The sequence below is a fragment of the Linepithema humile genome, chromosome 1 (assembly GCF_040581485.1).
Source record: "Linepithema humile isolate Giens D197 chromosome 1, Lhum_UNIL_v1.0, whole genome shotgun sequence".
Lineage (NCBI taxonomy): Eukaryota > Metazoa > Arthropoda > Insecta > Hymenoptera > Formicidae > Linepithema > Linepithema humile.
The window spans coordinates 4,133,553-4,156,666 of record NC_090128.1 but is presented as its reverse complement, the minus strand read 5'-3'; the positions used below and the strand labels follow the sequence as shown (position 1 = coordinate 4,156,666).

The window sequence follows — 23,114 nt, the reverse complement described above, 5'->3', positions numbered from 1 at the left end:
CTTTTGCAATGTGATATTTGAAACCTCTGCAGATATTAGACCATTAATTATTAATGCAGCATAAATAACTTAGGAAATTATTTTACATAAAACTTTTGCGCTCGACTTGAAGGAGCCAAACTTTTTTTGTTCTTTACGAAGAATAATTTCTTACACAAATTTTAACTCGGTACATTGCGCAAAGTACATAAAAAATTGAAATAGTTTATCGCACTTTACATCTTCACTGAACATTAACCGAACTCGGAAATTGCAGAGTTCGATATCGCCCACTTTATTTTCCATTTCCATTTCCTCGCGTGTCGCGAACTTGGGGAGCGATTCCCGAGGACGAACGTCGACGTCAACGACGACGCCGGACCTCACACGGAAGTCGTCGAGACGCCGAATTCCCGGACGAGACGAAAATTACAGTGCCAACGTCGCACACGCTCGTTCCGCTCGCCGGACACAAAATTTATTACGTTTATCGCGCGCACCGACGACATACTCATTGATTCTATTTCGATGTCGATGTAAATTCGGCTTCTCGGCTGCCGAGAACGAGCGAACGGTTTGCCACTACGCGAACCGCCGACCTATCAAGCCACCGTACACACACACTTCTCGTCGATCATTCTGCAAATGCGAGCGTATTATGCGAGAGTCCGACACGTCGATATTAATCGGACGCGTTTCGGCACACCTTTCCGTCGATGCAGTCGACGTTGAATTACATGTAATCGCGATCGATCGGGTTGACGATGGTTTTCCGGCTGGTTTTAAAAGACCGCTGCGGTGTGTGAATCGACACAATCGCGTTAATTAAATGATTTATTTTCGAAAGTCATGCAGATTCGTCAAAAGCAGCACGCTGCATTAATTCACATAAGCGTACTTTGTTAAAACGCATAACAAATGCGAACTACATTCACGTTTGTGAATGAAGCAGCTGCTTCATGATAAAATTGTAGCATTAAAAAGTTATTATTCTTGTAACACGGTTTATTTCCGTTGGAAAATATGTTCGAAATATTTACAATATTAATGAGATATATTAAGTGAGAAATGTGTAGATATTTCTATTTTTGGCGCTAACGGCCTGTTTTACGTCAAATCGTCAATTAATTTCATTTCAAACTCCACGTGCCACAAAATCAATTCCATGTTCGTCCGAACCGCCTGCGGCTGAATTATGTGGCTGATATTGATAATTGTCAATCAAACGCGATCGAAATATGATGCTATTAGCAGGTTAAAAAATGTCCGACAGGTATACTGCGATATCAAGTTGGATAGAAATATCTCTGGAACTCTCCTTTCCTCTTCCTTTTTCTCCCTCTCCCTCCCTCCCTCTTTCTCTCTTCTTTGCTGGCATACCAGACATTCCTTATTTTTAGGACAAACATGTAGTTACAGCTTTTATAGCAACGGCAGGTAGCCGCGAGAAATCTTATTTATTCCGGGACGACAACAAATTTTCATTGTCCGCGTCTCTAATAGTGTCCATCACGCTTGGGGACAAAAATACACATAACTTTTTCTTTACAAAACTTCTTGATCTTAGTCGCGCTGAGAATAACTCTGAGAAAAGAGCAAGGGATGTAGAGTCAGAAGGAAAAGTACAGAATGTTTCAGATATTATTTTCTTTCAATTATAGATATAGACGGAGATTAAAACACATCACTTTATGGATAAAGGTATCCAATTTTAAATGATTGAAAAATAAAGAGTCAGACAATACAAACGTCAAAGTAGATGTGCAACAAACGTTTTGTCTATATTGAATGTTAAGCGAACTTTACATTAGCAGAATTTTAATTTGAAATTCGTTTCAGCCAAATGTTTAACTATCACGATTAAAAAATTGCCGGTAAAAGAGATGGCAGTTAAACAAAGCCTGATGACTGCTGTTTTGGCTTTATCGTAGCGTAACAATGCAAAACAATGTTATAACAAACATCGTTACGTGTCAGCAGAGAGAAAGAGAGAGAGAGAGAGAGAGAGAGAGAGAGAGAGAGAGAGAGAGAGAGAGAGAGATAATTACGTTACGATCATAAACATGCCGAACAAACAAAGTAATTAGAAAAAATGGATACGCGTTCGCCCTTTAACCGGTGAAAATGAAACGATATCGATCGGACGGTACGCAATTTCGCAGTTCGCCGACCGCGAAACTGCTCTCGTCGCTCAAACTTGGAATTTTTTCCGCCTCTTGAAGTTTGACGGCGATAATCAAGCTTTACTTCCCGGCGCATAAACTTGACGCGGCACGCAACCTGTCGCGCATTATTTATTTTTTTCCGTCCTCTTTTTGCAAATACTTCTCCGTATACTCATTAGCGTTAAGTGTAACTATTTAATTTTTCCGCGCAATTATATCAAGCAAATAAAGGTTCCACAGCGGTTCAAGTTTATCATCTCTTAAATTTCAAATACTATTTGATTTTATTTAAGACAATCATATTTTTATACGTTTGGCATGTAATAATATAATCTACATAATTAAATTCTATTTAAATTTAATTTAAAAACGTTACGATTTTGTCCGTTTCCAGCTTTGAATTCTTCGAATCTAATTTGCAAATCTAATCGCACAACCAGATTCATATTATAGTGTAATGAGAATATCGACCGACAGTTAGGAGATGCGCCGCGTGTTACGAAATAATTTGCGCGGGAAGGACGGGAGTAGCGGCTTTTTCAATTATGAAAGGGTGCTATTTGACAGACACACGAAATGTGATTTCCAGGCGTAGCGCCGCAGCGAGCCTCGCGTGTTATTACACAGGCAAGATCAATTCCGAATGCGCGCGCGTGCTGATGTAACGTCAACGCACGGAATCGCGAACTCATCGGGGCTTATGCACGCGCTGAATAATGCACCTGATACGCGCGCACGAGCGCAAGTTGTATATGGGTTTTAGGTCGTCCACGGTCGTCGTCGATGCCTGGTCCGCATCATGTTTAACGAACTTACTGCGCGCGAATGATACAACGCGGTATATACAATGTGTCGTCGTGCCCCGCTCGTGTTGTAACACCGTAGCGCTAATTAATTAACCCAAAGGGAGTCGTTCTCGCTCGCGCGTTCCGTTGTTTAGAGAATCATTATACATAGTTACATAATGTTTACATAATTTAGTGCAGGAATTATCGAACGTGGAATGCAAACGAAATTAAATATCAACGGATCTTTGTGCATCTTTAAAAAGTGGTATCTAGACAACGAGCGCTTCGAATCCGGCAAGTTTTCCGATGAAGGGAATTAAAGAAGTGCGCGGAGAATCGGAAAGCGAATGATAATACGCAATTTGTTCCGCGGGATCGATTTTTGCTGCAGACGGCGCTAGCAAGAATTCTCTCTTCCGGGATTCGGGATCGAATTTTCGCGTGCAAAAAGTCGCCCGTCTTTCACGGAGAGCGGACGAGAATTGCGGCTCACGTCACCCTGTCCGCGCGCTTTAATCCGCTGCGGAGTTTGCGTGCGCGAAAACTCGGAACTGAAACGCGAAATGAGATTCATAGCGCGGTCGACATAAGGCACGCGAGATACGCGCACGACGCCTCCATTAAGGCGAAGTCGGCTGGATGGAAAATCGCATATACACGCGGCGTCTGGTACTATGCGGCACGTACTATCGTTCCGTAACGCCGGTATCATCGTACGTAGCGTTTTATGCGTATGGGAGATGCAGGTGCGCTCCGCGCCGCGCGTTGTGCGAAACTCGCATTGCACGTCGGATAAGATGCAACTTATTCGACAGCTGCGACGAGTACGTTGCGTTACGTAGGGACGCGAAACAAATTTCAGATTTGAAATTGGAAAAATTTGGTGCAGCCGATTACTCGCTGCCGGGCTTACGGATATTCCGCGTAAGATATCCTGTATACGTGTACTGTGCTTGTAAAAAAAAAAGAAAAAAATCATTTCGTATATCTGCGGATATAAGGTTCTTCTAAATATGGCTACGCGTGTTATTTCTACTCTTAATAACTTGTTTTTGCAAAAATCCCGGAAAACAAGATGCGAGATTTTCTATTTTTTTTGTAACAATACGTTTTTCTTTGTTAACTTTTTATATTTATTTATTGCCTAATTGTACTAATGCGTTAAGATTATTCATCTTCTTCATGACTTAAGTTGATTAAAAATAAATAAAAATTATAAACTTTAATTAATTTTTTATCTATGTATTTGATTATATATTATCGATGTACGAATTATTAATTTATCCGCGAAGAGCTTAAAGATTATAAATTATTCTATTATTACAAATTCTTCTTATTATATTTAAATATTGATTACGCCACGAATTAATTATGATATTTTTAGTATCTATCTCTGAATTTCTATCAAGATAGATAGAAATTCGTATATTTTATCCAAGTTCAACTCTTTTCGAAAAGTTTCATCCTCGAAGATAATGAAGAGATTTATCTAACTACTCTATCTATTTATCTCCCGTTCTCTCTCTATTGCTCATATTTTGGCTCTTTCTCTTGGCTCCTCTTTTCGATGCATCTCTTCTTCAGTCCGCGTATCGGTTTCCCGTTCTGTGGCTCATCGCGATCGAGTGGCCGGAGATTCGCAGTAAATATTGACGTCCGCAGCGGCAGTATACTCTATCTGAACTGCGCTGTCCGCTGTGGATTTAACGTTTCGCGACTCGAACTCGCGTGTCGACCAGCTCGGTTGAATCAAGGCCGCGTAATTGGAGTTCGCGTCGCAGAGTTCGATTTGCCTTCGTTTCCTCTCTATCCTTCCGCCTCGCTGCGCGCGCGCACGAGAGAGAGAAATCATCGAGGTTCTTCTGCGCGTCGGCTCTCTCACCCGGCCCTTTTCATTCCGCGGAATTAGCGCGTGTAATTAGAAACGGACCGGGTACTCGACTGCGATACGTGCGAATCGAACCGAACGTCGCCGGTTCGGTTTAATTTGTCGTTCCGTTGAATGAAACTCTCGATAATGTCATTTTCGCACGGTTCGACTTCCGCGAAACCGCGAGATGCAAAATTGGAACGCCTTTTCATTAAAAGAACCCTTGCAGCCGATGCTAATTGGCTAGTAATTCGCGATGCTATAAGTTGGACACTCGCCAGGTGGTTCTTTAATGTTCAATTAATATCGAAAATCAATAAAAAAAAATGTAGGAAACTAATCGGGCTGTCTTCTAGCCGGTTCTTCGAGAAATTTGGTACTTTTGTTTAGATTATTACTTCACTTCGGTGGATTTCTTTGCTTAGAAGATAATTTCTCTTCAAACTACTTCAAGATTCTATTTTTTAATAAAAATGCCAACACCAAAGATAACGGTGCATCAATGTCTTTTCAGGTGCTTAAATACTTCAGGAAAAAGAGGTTCGTGTCTTTTCATTATAATGCACGATACTATCTTTCTCACTTAGCCGTTATTCCAGCCCCATTCTTCAATTATCTCGGCCGGGCGTGACGTCGTGCATTCAGCGACGAGAGCTTTATTACAGGCGACTGTATCGCGATGATCTGTCCGTCCGCGGAATACGGTGCATTCGGAACGATTCAACGGCGAGGGTGACGTTTCAGTCTGGAGCCTCGTCACGCGGGCGATATTCCCGAAAATTGTCGCGTTGCTTATGTAAACTGGGTCACGTACACGTGCGCATCGCGCACAGCACTGCGAGACGCGCGCGCGCGCGCATCGATAACTCGTCTCCATCAAGGGAGAGGATCGCGGATCGTCGATTCCGCGCACGCGATACCGATTGAACCCGGCGTTTCGCGCGGAGCGCGCGAACCCGTTGCGGCGGCCGGCGACGCATCATAAATAAACGCTTGCCAACAGCCGGATATCCCTCGTGTCGGTTTGTCATCCGCGTTACTGCTACGGCACGGCCGTAGGCAGCCCTGACAAAGCGCTCGTTGCGCGTTTTTAAAACGCACGTCACGTACCGCCAAGCGTCACCCGCCGGCCGATCCAACCGTGCCACCGGATCACCGCTGCTCCTCCTTCCCTTCCCCGATTTCGATCGATATCAATGCGCCAAAAAAAAAAAAAAATGAAAAAAAAAAGAAAAATATTGGCGGAAGACACTCGCATAGCTGTCGATCGTCACTTCCACTGTTCATTAATTCGCAATTGTTCGCTGGCTATCCACACTAACGTCTGTATCTGTTACGCCAGCATTGACTGCTAACAATAAGTAGTCTAAGTGGCATTTAGAACCTCCGAATGTCGAGTGATTCACGAGTCAATTGCGTGACTTTATAAATGCTTGTGATGCCTACTAAGACGAAAAGTTAGTAATTGATTATTGAATTAATTATTTCTAAAAAATGATAATTTCTTAGTTCTTCGAAATACGAATGCGAAAGATCGATGTTTCCATTAAAGTAAGCATTACGAGTTGAATTCGTTTAGTAATCACTTTTTCCAAGTTTTTTGCCAAGTTGGGATAATTACGTTTTTCATCACGTTGGCACAAGTTACATCTTTTTTATATGTACTTTTAAAGAACTTTATCTGATTAATGAAATGTTAAGTTGGATATTTACTTTTCAAAATACCTCTGTTATTCTCCAATTAAGCGTGCAGATTAAATTATACTCTACGGTGTCACATTTGAGGCTAAAACCGCACTGTTGTGGAAACGCGAATATGTTCTTAATTTTGCTCGGTTTCCGTCATCTATATGGGTGTGTAACCATATGCATTAAAGTGTAATCTGCATACGCTTCGAGCAATTATTATGAATTGCAAACAAGAGGATTACAAGGAGAGAAGGCAGGTACAACATTATGTCGTGCATCGGCACTTTCGCGAAGAGCGGAGTTGACGTAATTGCAGGGCTTAGAGCAACAGCATACAAAATCGCACGAGTTAATAGTTATACGAGTTCCTTTAAGTTATATAAATTTCTTATAGCTGATCTCTCTGATAATATTTTCTGCCTCTTAATTTTTGCATCTTTTTTTGTCCATATCGAAATTTAAACTAATAGAACCGTAAAATTGTTGTAATTTTTAAAAAATAAGTGTTCTTTAAATAGCAACTTGTAATAGTGTAGTTTAAATCGGAAAAAGACGATTTTTTTGTCTTACATAGGTTCTTCCTTCTACAAAGAGTTTAATTCCTATTTTTTTTATATATTCCAAAAAGAAAAACTGCAGAAAAAAACATAGAACCTTATTAATAATTTATGAAGCTTCTGTTACACATACCGTCATGTAGGATTTATTCTATGTAGCTTAGCATACTGTTACACCAAATCCATCAATTATGATAATTAAAGTGGTATGCGATCTAGCGTGATGTTTGTTTATTCGCTTTTAAATATTCCAACTTCTACATCAGAAAATCACGCAGCTTACATTAAAATATTCATTAACGTTCGTAATTTGATGCAACGCGAACGTATTAAATTTGATATTTTAATATGGCGCTACTAGCCCGTCGAGTGTAATAGTCAAAACGACCTAGCTGAAACGATCCAGCCTACATTTGCTGCGTGCGCGATGCATAGCAAATATGTTCTGCACTCCCTTTGATTGTGTTTTCAATTTAAAAATAGAAGCTTAATAAACCAAATGCTAAAAATGAATTTCAATGTTGCAACAAAGAAAAACATTTCAAACTTTACGTTTGCGCCGTCTGTTAATTTATCTCGCTTAATTAAAATAAATAGATTAAAATGCTGCGATTAATAATTTTGCAGATACAACATGAAATATTTTTTTCTTTGTAATTAAAAAACTTTGATTCGTTCCGTCTGTTCACTTCAATTAGAGACTACGCCGTTACACTAGACTTTGCTTTGCTTTGCCTAATCGAATTAATAAAGCGACCAGCCTTCCAACTTAAATTAGAAAAAAGAGAAACATTCTCGGTAGATCGGAAGCGAACGGGAACTTTAAGTGTGGCGCACACTTGTGCCGCCGGCGACCCACATTCCCCGCAAATTAACCCAGACTTTTAGGGTCGAGCCTGCTGGGTGCTCAACGATGGCGGTCGAAATTTAAGAATGCAAGGAGGTTAAGTGCCGGCAGTTAAGTCAACGCCGCCAGATAAATAATACGACGACTTCCTCGCCATAACCGCGCTATTATTTTTGCGCCGCAACAAAAAAGTAACTTACAAAAATATCCCGCCGACTTAGTCGCGGGAAAATGAAGCGGAATTGAGGAGCTCGTTTCTCAGAGAACTCAAGTTAATTTTTTCTCATATAAACGGGAAGAAATATTTCACTGGATGCGTACATTACATTATCTGCGAATGCAATTGCTGAAACTCTTCCGTTTTCGTGAAGTAATATCGACGTGGAAAAACCGCGAGCTATTCCTCCGCGATGAAAAGAGAAATGAGTAATTTAGAAAATTGCAATCCAGAACTCGAGCGGGTCTGTGGGAAAGCCTGTGTTACATACATGCTATGACGAAATTACAATAGAAATATTATACATGTAATAGGGATGGGAATGCCGCGCCATTGTTCCGCTGAGCAACCGTTACTCATCTTCACCTGCCCATGTGAACGATCGCACGACTATGTTTACGGATAGGAGGGGGGGAGGGGGAAGATGATATCGCACCGACGATCGCTTACCCGTCGTCATGTTATACGCAAATTTGTTCTTCCTGCCGGATCGCAAACCTCACATACGAGCTCCGAACCGAAACATTACGTTTCTTCTTGTTTCATTTTTTTTTCCAGCAGTTATCAATGCAATGACGGCGAGCGCGTTTATATAAATATTATACAGTTCACGCTATTGTAAACTCAACTCAAACTTTTTGTAAACTCAACCTTTTGTGAAAAAAAACCCCCGATTTTTCGTAAAACACCATTTTATAAATTTTTGGCGTTTTGTAAAAAGACTAAACGTTTTATAAAGGGATTGAAGTGACAAAGAGCTTGCAGTATGGATATAGAGCAACCGTGTTACACGATACAGAGATATAAATAATATCGCAGATTTCTGCAGAGTTTTCTCGAAATTATCACTCGCACATTTGAGTCTTCTTTTTACGAGTTATTTTAAAATTATTTTAAAACACAGTATTTCGGGAAATTATACAAGTGCTCGGGGATTTTAAATTATAACGTGGTAAATTTAAATAATTAGCCATCGCGAGCAAAATTTCGCGGGCGCTAGATCGTTATCGTAATTGATACTTTGCTTAATTGAAAATTGCACAGTCGGGGATGGAAAACAGTCCGTCGACCTGAAATCAAGTGTCCGATGGATAAGACTACTTGTAATGGTGAACTCCTCAATTACAGAGAACAAGCTATTAACCGGTAAGAACAACTCGTTGGAGTTGATGCGGGTAACGTGGGAGATGCGCGTGCGACATTAACCTTTAAGCTGATTGCGCCGACACTGACTGGGTTAAGTTGGCTTAACTGCAGTTAGCAAATCCTGGGTTAATGTCTAACTCGGGGTGAACTGGCAGGCAGTTGCATTAAATTTCAGTTAAATGAAATTAAAATAAGTATTGGAAAATCCCGCGTTGAGTTAGAATTTAAGCATGAGAAGAGGAGAGAATGCGCTCGTAATCTCATCGTGAATGAAAATAAAATTTCCTAAGTTCTACTATAATAGGATATAAAATGGTCGAAAGCGTTAATTGAGGAAAGAAGGGATTAATGCGATTAATGAAAAAATTTAAAAAGTCGGTATCTTCCACCACTTGAAATTCCGCTAAGAATAATTTTCTTCAAATTCATTAAAGAGTCTATAAAAGAGAGAAAGTGCGGAATTTCTGGAACAATCCGCTTTATCCTTTTAATTGACATTGTCTTGGAAAAAACTTCGGGTAGATCGAATACATTTCGCCGCGATTAATTTCTATTTAAAATCCCCCGCGTGTACTTGAAGCTTGACACGACAGTGTAGCAGCTCGTTGTGAGAAACCAGCTTGAAAACGTGAACTTTTAACGTTCGTTTACGCACATCCACGCATTGTTCTATTCTTCGCCGGCGCCAGGGAACTCTATGATACGATACCGCGGACGTCTACGCTTTGTGTAAAATCGGGGTTTTTACGGAATTTTACCCACGAAGAGGGTTTGCGAGTTGAGGGAAACAACAAAGGAGACACATCGAGCGCGAATAGAAGAAGATGAAAAGGTTCGCGGACATCGGCGAATATCACGGTTTGCCTGCCTCGCTTTTTACTTCCCTATCTTTGCCGGACATAATTCCCACCGGCTCCACTTATTGCCGCTGCGAGTTGTCTGCCGGTTTATATGGCCGACACACACTCCGCTTAAATCTCCGCTTCGCCTCGCGTTGCCAGGTTCTTTCAATTAGACCCGGCCACCTCTATGCTGGGCTCGTAAGCATTTTGATCCTGCTGGTGCTACTGGATTAAGGTGCGAGCTACCGCACAAAGATGTCCGCACGTAAAGCGCATAAAAGAAAAATAATATAATTTGTTTATTATTTTATTAGCTTTTTGCAGTCGTTGCATTACGGATATAATATAGAATTTCATAGATACAATATTTTTATAATAAATTTTTATGTTGATTTTTTTTTATAAAAACGTGCTTCAGTTTTTTGCAAAATATTTGCAATTTTTTAAGTTCTAATAAAAATTTACAAAAATGTAAAAGATTAATAAATTCATGTAACGTTGCTTTATAATTTTAAATTTAGATATGGAATTATAAAAACAGTTCGTGATATAAATTCCATACATACAAAAGGAATCGTGTTAATATGGAAATTAAAAGAATAAGATATTTGTTTCTTTAACTTTATTTTTTTCACTACAAATTTTTCGACTGATTCGAATGAATTTTCCACGACGAAAATATCGAGGCACTGACGGTTTTCAATTAATTAACGATTGGAAATGAGTAACTTTTAGCGAAGTAAGTTTGAAAAGAGAAAATAGATGATCAAAATCATATTCTTCAGTAAGTTAATTTGAAACGAACTTTATTAGAACTTTAATTTGAAACTTAATTACAAAGATGTATAATCTTAAGAATCAGACAGGTGCGATAAATAATGATCTCTTTCGACATTTTCGATAAGGAAAAATTGTTCGACTGACGCCGTGGAAAGCAGGGTTATAAAAGGTTTTGGAGTATAATAAAAAATTTCGTAGGAAGATATATCAATGGCAGAGCTTTATTCTCTACGGATGTATATGTAATGTGCATTCGACCTTTGTTCCTTGGAAAATTAATTAGAGACTTAATTACTTAAGTGCGGCTAGCTTATACCACTCAAAGTTACTTTGATAAAACGAACTTGCCTTTTTTAACAGAAAATCTTTTAGTCTAGCCATTTGAAATGATCGTTTTCGTTGTCACAGTTATATGTAGCAGTTAAAGAATCTCTGCAACCAACATTTGTTCTCTTATAAAAAAAGTGCAGCAAAAAGCTAGAGCCTTGATAGTACAAAGGAAGCAAGGAAGCATTGATCGTATTAAAACGTTAGAAGATTAAAACGCCTTGAACTACGTATTAAGATTTAGCAATTCAAATAAGCAAAGGCGACTTTTTGTTAGCCGGCTCATTTGTAGTAGAAACTTAACTTCTACGGAAACTCCAGTTGACGTTTAATTCAATTAAATTTAACATTGGCAATTAAAAATCTCGGCATGCATAAGTGATCGACTATAATTATAATTTTGTTAAAAAATACAAAAATTATTTTCTCTCAAATTCAATAATATGATTATATCATTAAATTTTGGGTGAACTTCGAGATAACATGAATATACCTGTTAGAACTAGTAGTGTCTATTGATTAAGAATCGGTGGTTTAGATAACGGTTATGGGCGTGTAAACTTCGGTGGCCGAAAGACCGGAATATATGATACCTCGTGATAATGATAGCTTTGATAACATTATCACATGCCGTATTACGGAATTTCACGTAGAGCAACTCGGAAGCGCGATATTAGTTGGGTGCGTATCAAGTTTTCTTTCATATGCCAAGCCACTGTAAAGGCGAGAAAAGGCGTATTAACTATATACATACAGAACTTTTTCGAGAAAACCTACCTACTAGAATTTTAAGATAATATTCCCGAATATTATCAAGTTTAGTGACTTTTCTAATTTTTTTTGGAAGTAAACGTTAACGATATTCGATATTCAAGTCTCAAATTAAAATTTTGTTTAAGATTCGTCTAAAATTGAACAAAAAGCGAATTATTGTTTACATAATTTTTAAAATTTCCATCATTAAGTAGTTTCAACCTTGCCACTAGAAAAACTGCTTCGTAAAAAGTACAAGACCAATGCACCTTTTGAATATTTTATATTAAAGTCGCGGCCAGTGACGCGTTAATACAACGTCTTCTCGTTTTCTGGCGTAACATCGATTACCTCGTGATCAGTGAACGCACCAGCTCTCAGACAGGCGCGATCGTGCCTCGCTGCATCGCATGCAGCAGGCGTTGCTAGACGTCACCAGGGAGTTCGCTCTGGGATCGCCCGCCGCCGGTTTCATTACATCCGCGAGAGATCATTTTCGTAACTATCGCTGTACTCACTACAGTAGATTTCCCGATACGACCTAGACGCATTAAATCTGGAGAAGTTCGGAATTAATTACGGCGCTTTATATCGGATCCGTCTGGCGCGTCTTAAGTTTAAGCTCGAGCTTATCTACCTTGTATACAATAATTGCACCATCAGCAACAAGTTGCATCGTTTTGCAAATTTCTGATTAACGCCAGGAAATTGTTTTCTGTGCAATTTATCCTGTAAATGTTGAACATTTTTGCCAATCAATTGCAAATTTTTTCGACAAAAATATATAAAATTTTATTTTTTTAATAATACGAATTGAAAAATATATGGATATTCGATATTACAGATATAATCAAATATTGCATAAAAAAATATTTCATTTTTCTTGAAATTCGTTAGAAATTCTGTAAAATTTTCGATTCTAAACGCTTCGATTAATTTCGCTCCATTTCCAATCAGCTCCATTTTTATTCAGCTTGTTCGTTTAATGTATCTTGTCTTCGGTGCGGCAACTATCGCTTCCTCGAATTTCAATCATCTGACGTTTTTCAATTATCTCCGCTGACGGCAATGACGCGCACTGCGTGCGATTCTCGTTGCTAGCGAAAATGCAAGTCGATGTAAATGGAATGTACGCAACAGCGATATACCAGCTACCGTCGTGTCGTCGGGGTTCATTGATGCCACGGAGAACTCACGGGTCGGTCGTGCCGCGGAATATTCTCTTTGCCAATGGCGTAGTTGGAAATTCCGGGTCCTTTCCAAGTAAAGCCTTTTGAGTAGGAAGTACCTTCTCTTTACTTTGACGTATGACTACATACTTATATATCTCGTTTTATCTTTTTACATATAAGTATATTCTATACATCTATGTTTTTAGACAATCTTAAAATAATTTGGACTATGAAATTCTTTTAATAATGGCGTGTATCAAAATAAGCTTAGCATTTACAATTGGTGATATAATAATCTAAAAAAAGCTTAGCAGGTGTAATAATATTTTTAATACGTATATTTTTTGACATGATAAGTACATATGTAGATTTAGAACATTATAATGAAAACTAAATAAATAAAACTCGGCCATCACAATTGAGGCTGAGACAATGAGTCATGAATTCTTCGAGGCATCGAAATTGCGATATCTACGCCACTGTTCATCTCCCATATTGCCGACATTGTTAGTTATCTTCGAAGCCGAGTTGCATCGTTACAGTTTGGTAATATTGTCGATAATAATTTTTGCATTAAAACAAGCATCCCGCTGCGCTCAGGACATCTTTACTCAGGACATGGTTATCTTTCGCGCTAATTCTTAAAATCTGTTTAAATTTACGAATATGTACGCCAATATATCTCGCTGAAGGAAGTAAAATCAGAATATCTCGAGTCATAAACGAGGAGAAATGGTATGTGATGTTGCAAAAATGATAAATATGAACGACCATTATACGAACATATTCATCGCTGGCTTTCTTATTATGATTTATTGTGCTTTTTCTTCTCCTGCGTAAAATTACATACAAGACCTAGTTAATTTGTTTAACATTGCAATTAAAAAATTGTCAAGTCAAGCGTCGCAAGCGAAAATAGACGTTTAAAGCTCTGTTTCTATTATTCCGAACTCAACAAGTTGCGACACAAATAAACGTATTATCAAATTCTTGCCGAGAAAAATCCGCTTCGAGAATTGAACTAAAAATCCATTCGTAAAACTCGCAAAGATTATTACGTTCGTTAACGTGGATTCTCACAGAACGAACGCAATTAAAGCGCGAGAGCGCTTTAGCCGCAACTCGTGGGCGCTTAAGTTTCCTTTCATAAAGCCGTATGTGCGCGAACGTATCAGCCTTGTGACCAATGGCCATTTCATTGCGAGCCGGCGGTAAATTATTCATCGCGCGTCGTGCGATATTAGCTTTTCTTCTCCCGCGACCGTCCAAGCCGGGCTGCATCAAACCGACATCGATGCATCGCTACGTCGCGCAATAATTTCACCGCGCCGTACTCGTTCGCGGCTTCTAGCGGCACCGCTCGTTTGTCAGATTATCTCTTTTGCACTGCTTCAATTACATCCGCCGGCGGTGATAAGCGCGGAATTGCATTTGCGCGCGCGACACACGCACGAGGAGGGGGAGAACGCGCGTCGCGTGTATACACACAATCGCGTTATGCCAAGCCGCGTCTCCTGTCAGGCGTCATTGACGTTAACGGCTGCGCCCTTCGCGCGTAACGCCGACGTTTTGCAAAGTTAATTATCGATGGATGAAGCCCCCTCCCCTCCCTCTCTCTCTCTCTCTTTCTCTCACACACCGTCCTCCTCGCCGCAACAGCATTCGCTGCGTTTAGCTTCGTTCGTACTTGTCACAAACGCGACATTCACACGGTATTAGTTCGTGGTGTGCCCCGCAAGTGTTGTCAAACTCCCTACGATTAGATCGAATTGCGTTACGTTCGATATAAGGAATAATATTAAACATGAAACTTTCGTTATAATAATAATAATAATAATAATAACGCGAGCAGCATAAGCTGCTCTGAATCGAACTCTTATATATCTTCCGTATCTTATATAGTTCGTCGCTTGTATTTTATTGCTACATTTCATCTAGGTGTCATTCTTATCTCCGCATTTGTGACCGAGGATTTATTCCCGGCGTCTCGGTCCGGTAAGAAAGTATTTTTCTTTGCCGGGCGCCTTATAAGTCTCATTTTTACCGTTAAGCCGCCCGTGGTGCCGCGAGATAGAAAAGGAAGCCGAGAAAGAGAGAGAGGAAAGGAGAGAGAGGACGAGGGAGAGGGAGAGAGAGAGAGAGAGAGAGAAAGGATGAGGCGACCGGCGGCGAGAATAATGTATATACACCAACGGAGGATGAGGAAGGGTAATGGAGAGAAGCGGATGGTCCCGTGTACAGGGAGAGAAGCGAGCACCAGAACATTTCCTTCGCGAAACTACTGCGCGTCTGCGAAGAGAAATAAATGCCACTCGTGGAGCCGTGCGACATCGTTTTACCGCCGTTGGAAAACTGAGCACCTGAACGGCATCAGCCGCTTAACTGCATGTTCGCGAAAAGGGCGAAAAGGATAAGACGGTTAAAGGGGGAGAAAAAAAAAGACGATGAAAGTGGCGTCGTGAAGGAAAGAAAGCAATCGGAGGGATGGGGAGGGGTTGCGGATGCTGTTTGCAGGCCTGCAGGCACATTCGAGCGATTTCGACGAGCGCCTCCAGCCTCTTGTAAATAGCAGATAGAAACGTGACACGGTATCGATCAGGCCGCGCGATATGTCGAAAACGACTGAATCAGGCATTGCAGAATGGCATGTAAGCAATGACGATAACGGGAGGCGGACGTTACAGGGGAGGCTGAGACGACGATGCGACGCGCGACGGCATAATCCTCGAAGGTACGGCGAATTTTTTTTACGTCGTGTTTTTTTAGCGAGCCGAAACAGAGGTGGAATTTTTAACGGAATTTTTTTTTTTTTTTTTCGTAAAAAATATTTGCCTTCGAATTCATTCGTCGCGCGATCGTTGGATTGACGGTAATCGTATAAAAAAAATAATCAAGTATCAAATATTGCGTGCAGAAAGCTACTGTGTCTGCAGCATTCGATACTTGATTATTTTACATCGACGCACTCTGTGTTAAAAATATTAATAACGATGAAATTCGACCGTAACGAGAAAATAACTCCGAAAACACATTGCGTATATATTCAGATCATTGAAAATTCTTTATTCTAACCGGCCGAGCGCGCCACAATTTTTTCCGTTCTTACATTTTGTCTCGATTTGGAAGATTTTTGAAGATATGTGACTTTTTGGCATCGCAATCGTATCTATATATTTTTTATTTCAAAAAGAATAATCCGGTAGTATATAAACAAATGTAAACGAGCGAAGTGCACGTGACCTTTTCGGCGAAACTTTCCGCCCTTCAAAGTTTCATCCATCTCCCACGAATGCGGCAAGCGCTTTCCTGCTCTAGTCACACGTATATACAACGCGTGCCATGTTCTTCGCCGGTATCATGCATATATGCACGCACGTCTCACCAAAGAGTACACACGTGGCCTTTTAACCATGAACGGTCCAGGGGACGGTCCGAAATATCTTTCCTCGACGTGTACGTGCCTCGAATGGAGGAGACGCGACAAGACTGTCCAGGGCGCACAAAGTCATGTCAAAGAAAAGGCGACAGGGGACGACGACTTCGCGTTTCCACGGACGAATAATTTATAAGATTCGATTTCTATCTTTCCCATCGCCCTGGTCATGACGAGGAAACCAATCCTTCTTGAAAAAACACTTACAAAGATACGAAAAGAAAGATGAAGAAAACATTATTAGGCATTTCTTAGATAAACAATAGACATAAATATAAAAAATGTTTGGCGCCGACGTACGTAAAAATTTTTTTTCTTATAATATTTCGTCCCAATTTTTGAAGTTGTAGGTGACATTGCAATCGTATCTGCATATTATTTAGAAAAGAATGATCCGAAATGTAAATGTCGATGTTGTCCAAATTAAAAACAGAATATTGATATTAAGTCGCAAAATTTCTTTTTACTCGGGAGATATGTTGCATCAGCATTTGTGTCAAATATTTGTATCGTGTTCGTAACGATAATTGCTTTAGTGAAAATTCGCATTATTGGTGGCGCAATTATTTATAAATAGCTGCCTTATATCTATTTTGTACCGATAACTTGAATTATCTGAAATTATCCGATGTTTACAACAGTATTGTCGCAAAGGGCTGAATGACGTTTATATATACTTGTTAACTACCGGTAACGAATTAACTAATCAATACGTAATTCATATTGCAGAAATGTCAGTCAGCCTATAATGAACCATTGAATCGAAATGTACATATATACATCTGTAATAAAAAATACTTTTGCGGAAACAGTTCTGTCTTCGTTCGATGTAAATGTTAGAACTTAATAGGCATATTTTTTTAATTATAAAACAGACTTCTCCATGCAGAATCCCATAAGAACAATGCGATCGCAGTACAGAGTAAACAATAGCAGAGATTGGTAAAGTAAAAAAATAGTTTAAAAAAATAAAAGTGCGCAAAAACAGAATTCAGAACGTACAATCAGTATTCAAAAAAAAATAAATACATCCAATAATAAGTGCAAAATATGATAAAATAAAAAGAAGGAGAAATAGAAAAAAGTAGGAGACGAGAATAATTTGAAATGATAATTTTATAGAATCTTGATTTGAAAAAGGTAATGCGGTCGAACGAAAATGCAGTGAAGTTATTTTACTAAAAAGCAAACGCAATGAGAATGTAAAATCGTAAGAAACTTTTCATATTATATGATGCCATTGGAAAGGGAAGTTAACTACTGCCGGTGTGCTTACGGTGCTTTTTTAATGCCGCGGTCGGAAGATTAAACGTCTCATCGGAAGCCTCTGGTTCGCTATTTTTAATAAAGCAGCGGCGTCTTATTCCAGTACATGTATACCACTCTCGTTTACCCTACTTTCCCGCAACTCCCTCATTTACTCGTTGGATCGTAAGAAATGTCCCCTCGCGCTCCGACATTTTTACTCGTCCTGCCTTCTTTCTCCTCTTCATTCTTTGCGTATCAGACCGCGAATTCGCCCAATGCCTGGAAAAATACGGAAGCCTTTTCTCAAGACAAGTCGAGAAACGGCAATGGCTGTTCTGTTATCGGATATCCACCCTGAACGTAACCGTGAACTGCGAGAACGATGATCTCACGTCTTCATTCTGTCGTGAAATATGAAAGACTTCCGTGCGACAATTTTATGTAATTATGTCATTTTCTCAGGAAAAATTAGGTATATGCAAATTTGATCTTGAAAAATTTATTCACGCAGATAAAATCCGGAATGTTGTTTGCAAACATATTTTCTAACGATATTTTAAATTTGATTAATTATACTTTTTTTTATTAAAGAAATAAGAATTAGTTCATATGCTTTTTCTTACAGTTAAAAAAAGATTACTTTTGAAGAAGTTAAAAGCTTATTTGCTTGTAGCGATTTCAATTTTTTTCCGATTAGCAGCATTATGTGAATTTTTATCGTTGCTGCTATCGCAGGCAATTTTGAACAATTAAAGAGACAGAAAAGTACCGTTAATACCGGTAGAGAATGTCGGGTCGCATCGTTGAGATGTAAACGAGAAATTCGCCTCATCTTGAAAGAACACGCGGATGTGTTTTTAGCGCCGTTTCGTTTAAGAACAAGTACAATGTAGCCACATTACGCGTGTCCCGATAGCCCTTTTTGCAGAGTAATCATGTACATGGGAACACTTCCACGTGCACCGCTGTCGAGAAGTGCGAGCTTCAAATGGTTATAGCGTGCATACGAACGACATTCATTCTCTCATCGTTTGCATACTGCCGTTTCAAAGTAGAAAAACATGTTGTGCTTTCGTAGCAATTAACAAAATGTGTCTTCGGACTGACAGCGCCATTTCGAACGTGCTTTGAATAGATTGAATGTTTGGTTTTAATTTTTATTTGAATGCTTTTGAACATGTTAAGTCAACCGAAAAATTTGTAGTGTTTTGAGAACACTATGAACCTTTCGGACGACCTAATACTGCTCCATATTTTGGAGAAAATTTTTAATTAAGAAATAATGGGATCAAATACACATTTCTTTATCCTTCAGCAACAAATTTTCTTTCTGACGGATAATAATTGACACCAATTAATTCGTATATTCTTTTAATTTTCTTAATCTGTATACTGTTATCTATATACTGTTATCTTTTCTATTCATCGACGGAATTTACTCCAATCTCTCATAAAGCTTGCGTTATAAATAAACGTGCATGTCGATCAATGCATTGACCTTGATTGACGGCATTATCAACCATCGCTTTGTCCGATAAATACATTTTATTTTCGTGAACGTATAAACGACGAAAGGTTAAAGACCTTTTCTCTAGTAATTATTTTCGCGAACTTGTTACGCTCGATGCCTGTAAGTCTGTCCGTGACAGGATAACTTCGCTATTTGGCGATAATGGCGATCGGGTTGGACGGGAGGGGTGGAGGGGGGGGGGAGGGATAAGCGGAAAATCGATTTGAATTATTAAGGCAGAGGAAATATGACGACGACACGGGTATCGGTAGAGAGTAAAGCGAAATACAATTATATCCGTTTACCGGTGCGGGATCGGGAAAATACCGTTACGCGCGTAATTAATGACGCGGATCGCGCTTGTGCGCGCGTGTACATGTGAGACACACGAGCGAAAAACGCATACCCCTATGCGTTTGCAAAATAGACGCGCGCTCGGGCGTGAGATTTACCGGCTCGATGTCGCTCGTTAACGATCGGGATTCGAGCGAGCGAGCGCGCGCGCGCGCGTGCGATTTTCACCGATGATCCATTTGACTCCGTAGCCGGATTATCGTCGGTGGTGTCCGCGCCGCGTATTTTCAGCGTCACTGTGTATACACGAGCGTAATGAACGCGAACGTGTGCAACAGGGAAGATTGATTTGACGGATATGACGACTTAGTAATGCGCTCCCGCACCCGCAGTGCCCGTTTTATTAAAAGCCTGGCGCAGGTGCAAAACCCGCGCGTACCCTCCGACTCGCCCTCTCGAGAACGGAGAGTTTGCACATCATGGCTAATATCATTCCAGCCATGCTCGCTTATATAATACGTGGTCTGCGAGCTCGGATAAAAAATATTCCAAGTTACAAGTTTATTATCCGCATTAGAGCAGGGGAAAATTTTTTTAATTAGGTTTAATTAATAGTCTGGTTATTAATAACTATTAGCATTAGTATTATCATTACCGTGCAACATTATTTGCGTGTAATATCATTTTTGATGCGTGAACATTATTATGCGAAGGAATTTTTACCAATATTATAAAACTGCGAGAGTCACCGCGGAACATTTAGATCGAGAAAGAGTGGAATGTACAGTTATGAGATTAATAAAATGCATTATTCTTTTCTTTTTAATAAGCTATGTATCGAGAAGTAGGTCCCGCGAAGCTCTACGGCTTGCTCGCAAAATCACCGAGGCATTAAGCAGATAAGTCATATTGACCCGGCGAGTTTCTCGTTATGGTAATTCTATAATGTATAATTTATACACTGCTGAAATCTACAGAAAATTAAAATTAGTTACAGTTTGTACACGGTGATTCTGTATAACTCGAAAATTCGTGTGTATTCTTTTAAACTGATTAACGATAATGAAAAATATCGTGTAAACTTCGCAGCGATAACTGTAACACAGCCGATTGCCAATTGAATTTCTCTGAGGTAAGCGGAAAAAAGTGGATTTTGGTGCGAATTGTGTGAATTCTGAGAAAAGTGCTGCAAGTCGGTCAACGCGGGTCAAAAGGTGAATTCGCGAGCATTCCCGTTTCTCGCAAAACGTGAAAGAAAAATCCGTTTTCAAACAAACGTTTGTCATCGGAGCCGTCGACAAACCGGAAGCAGTCTCGGAATTAGCTCTGCGATGTATTCGCGAACGCACTGCTGCATTCCGATCGTAACAGAGAACGCGACATACTACCGCGGGTGTGCGAATCGAGTGCGGTGTCGGTGCGCCGCTCCGAATGTGAGAAAGCAGCACGGAGAGAAAGAAGAATGGCGCGGTCAATGAATGGTCCCGACGAGAGGTCGCGATCCCGCCAACTCCCGGCATTAAACCGTCGTTCCTCAAAAGCAAGCACGTCGCTTCGGCTCTCCGCCGTCGCGCCGGAAAGGTTGCGCGTGTGCGAAAACTAGCTTCGTTCCGCTTCGCGAACTAGTTTGCGCGCGAGCTTGGCGAGTGCATATTGTCGCGTTTAATAACTTCTGCATAATTTACAGATGAGAGTGAGAGACAGAGTGAGAGTGAGAGAGAAGGAAACACGTCGTCGTCGATGGTGCGGAAATGTGTTGGCACCGGCACCAGTCGGGCCGGCGAATGTCATTGTCGGCCTGCCGTATAGCGCATAAACCGTTCTCTCGCGAAACCCCGAAAGTCGCTCTTTCGCGGCGTAACGAAACGCCCATACGAACGCGTAAATTAACTTTAAGCGCGGTTTCGAGATCGCGAGTTTGTAATTCGAGTTACGACACGCTTTGCATTTTAACGACTGCGTCCCGCGCGAGATTATCGTCGGAACGATTTCACTGTGATTATTCCTAAGCAGTTGGGCAAGTATTTTTGTGTCTTGCAACTGGAATTCCTCTCGATAGTCGGGAAAATGTCGCTGTTACGTTCGGAAAGTTTCAATTAACATACGATGTTCGTTTTACGGTCGACTTCATCCATTTTCCGAAGTTAGTGATTTCGTTGAGATTTTTCAATCGACATATTCGATGTTTTTGTTAGAAATATTTTCGCACAAAAAGGAGTTCAAAGAAATTGAAATATAAAGGCAATTATTAACGTTAAACCATAAAATTACTCGCCATAGCGTCTACAGCAATCTAACGTATTAATAGATTAAAATTACAGTTAAAATAAAACAATTTATCCTTTTTGAATTGATTGTAGTAGTTTCATTTAAAACAAAAATTAATATATTTTTTCATACTTTTGATTCAAATGGCCGAAAAACAAATATTTATATAAATATATATTTCAAGAGTTATTATTTGTTATAAATTCTTTACAATGGTAAATTTTAATAAAACGTTACTTTGAAATAAATGTGTTTTTCATACTACATAAAATATTGAAAATTATTTTTGCAGTACAAATATTTAGAAGGATTTCCACAATATTTGCGACAAAAGGGTTAAACTTTTCAATCATGCATTGTCATGTTTCTACTCACAAGTGACGATCAAATGAGCGCTGGCGCGAATCGGCTTGATTCGCAGATACCGCCCGACTTGACACTCGTATTCGCCGTCGTCGGTGAGAGACGCGTCGGTGATCCTCAAGTTGTAAATACCGGCGTTTTGATCGCCGATCATCTTTAGTCTGGGATGGCCCACGATGTCGCCGTCTGTAATATCAATCGGAATCATTTGCGTCAGGCTCTCACGTGTAACGATCGGTTGATGGAATCGGCCGGTTAACATTTTTCGCCCCGCCGCTAAACAGCATCGTAATTTATGAGCGGATACGCAACTAATATCTCGGCTTTAATTTTAACTCCGTTTATTACGCGCGTATTCGGTCGGTATGCGAGCACTCTCGGCATAACGATGCGATTACGATAGCCGGAAGTCGATGAGATCGCTGAGTAATTAACCGCTCGCCGCCGATAGTCTATTCGCTCTTGGCCTCCTTTTTATAGCCAGACTTAAATAATAAATCCACATCGCTACTACGTTCTTTAAGTAAGATCGTAAAAGTTGTTTTATATACGCAAAGTATCTGGAAAAGGAAAACTAGTAAATTTCAAAACTTTCGGTATCTTAGCGTTATCGATGTTAAACTTTTCCTGACGTGCACAGAAATTACTTAAATTACGAACGTTTTTTATTCTAATTGTCTATTAATCGACAATTTACTGAAGAAAATGTTTTGTTTCTAAATAGAAATATTAAAATTTAGTTTATTTGAGATTAGCATTTTTAGAATAAAATGCTACATTAATTTTTTCTTTTTAGGGAAAATTGATAAATAAATTTTATAACAATATCTTTTAAAGAAAAAAATTCACATCTATTCCAAAAAAAT

General features: G+C 39.8%; 1 protein-coding gene across 5 annotated transcripts in view; it reads right to left on the bottom strand.

Annotated features, from left to right (window-relative positions):
* Nucleotides 1-23,114, bottom strand: part of sns (sticks and stones) — a 245,775-nt gene that overhangs the window by 41,143 nt on the left and 181,518 nt on the right. For all 5 annotated transcript variants that reach the window (XM_067347779.1, XM_012371016.2, XM_012371017.2 and 2 more), the window contains exon 3: nucleotides 22,261-22,434. In XM_067347779.1, the coding sequence (XP_067203880.1) occupies nucleotides 22,261-22,434 (174 nt within the window). The remainder of the gene's footprint in view (nucleotides 1-22,260; nucleotides 22,435-23,114) is intronic.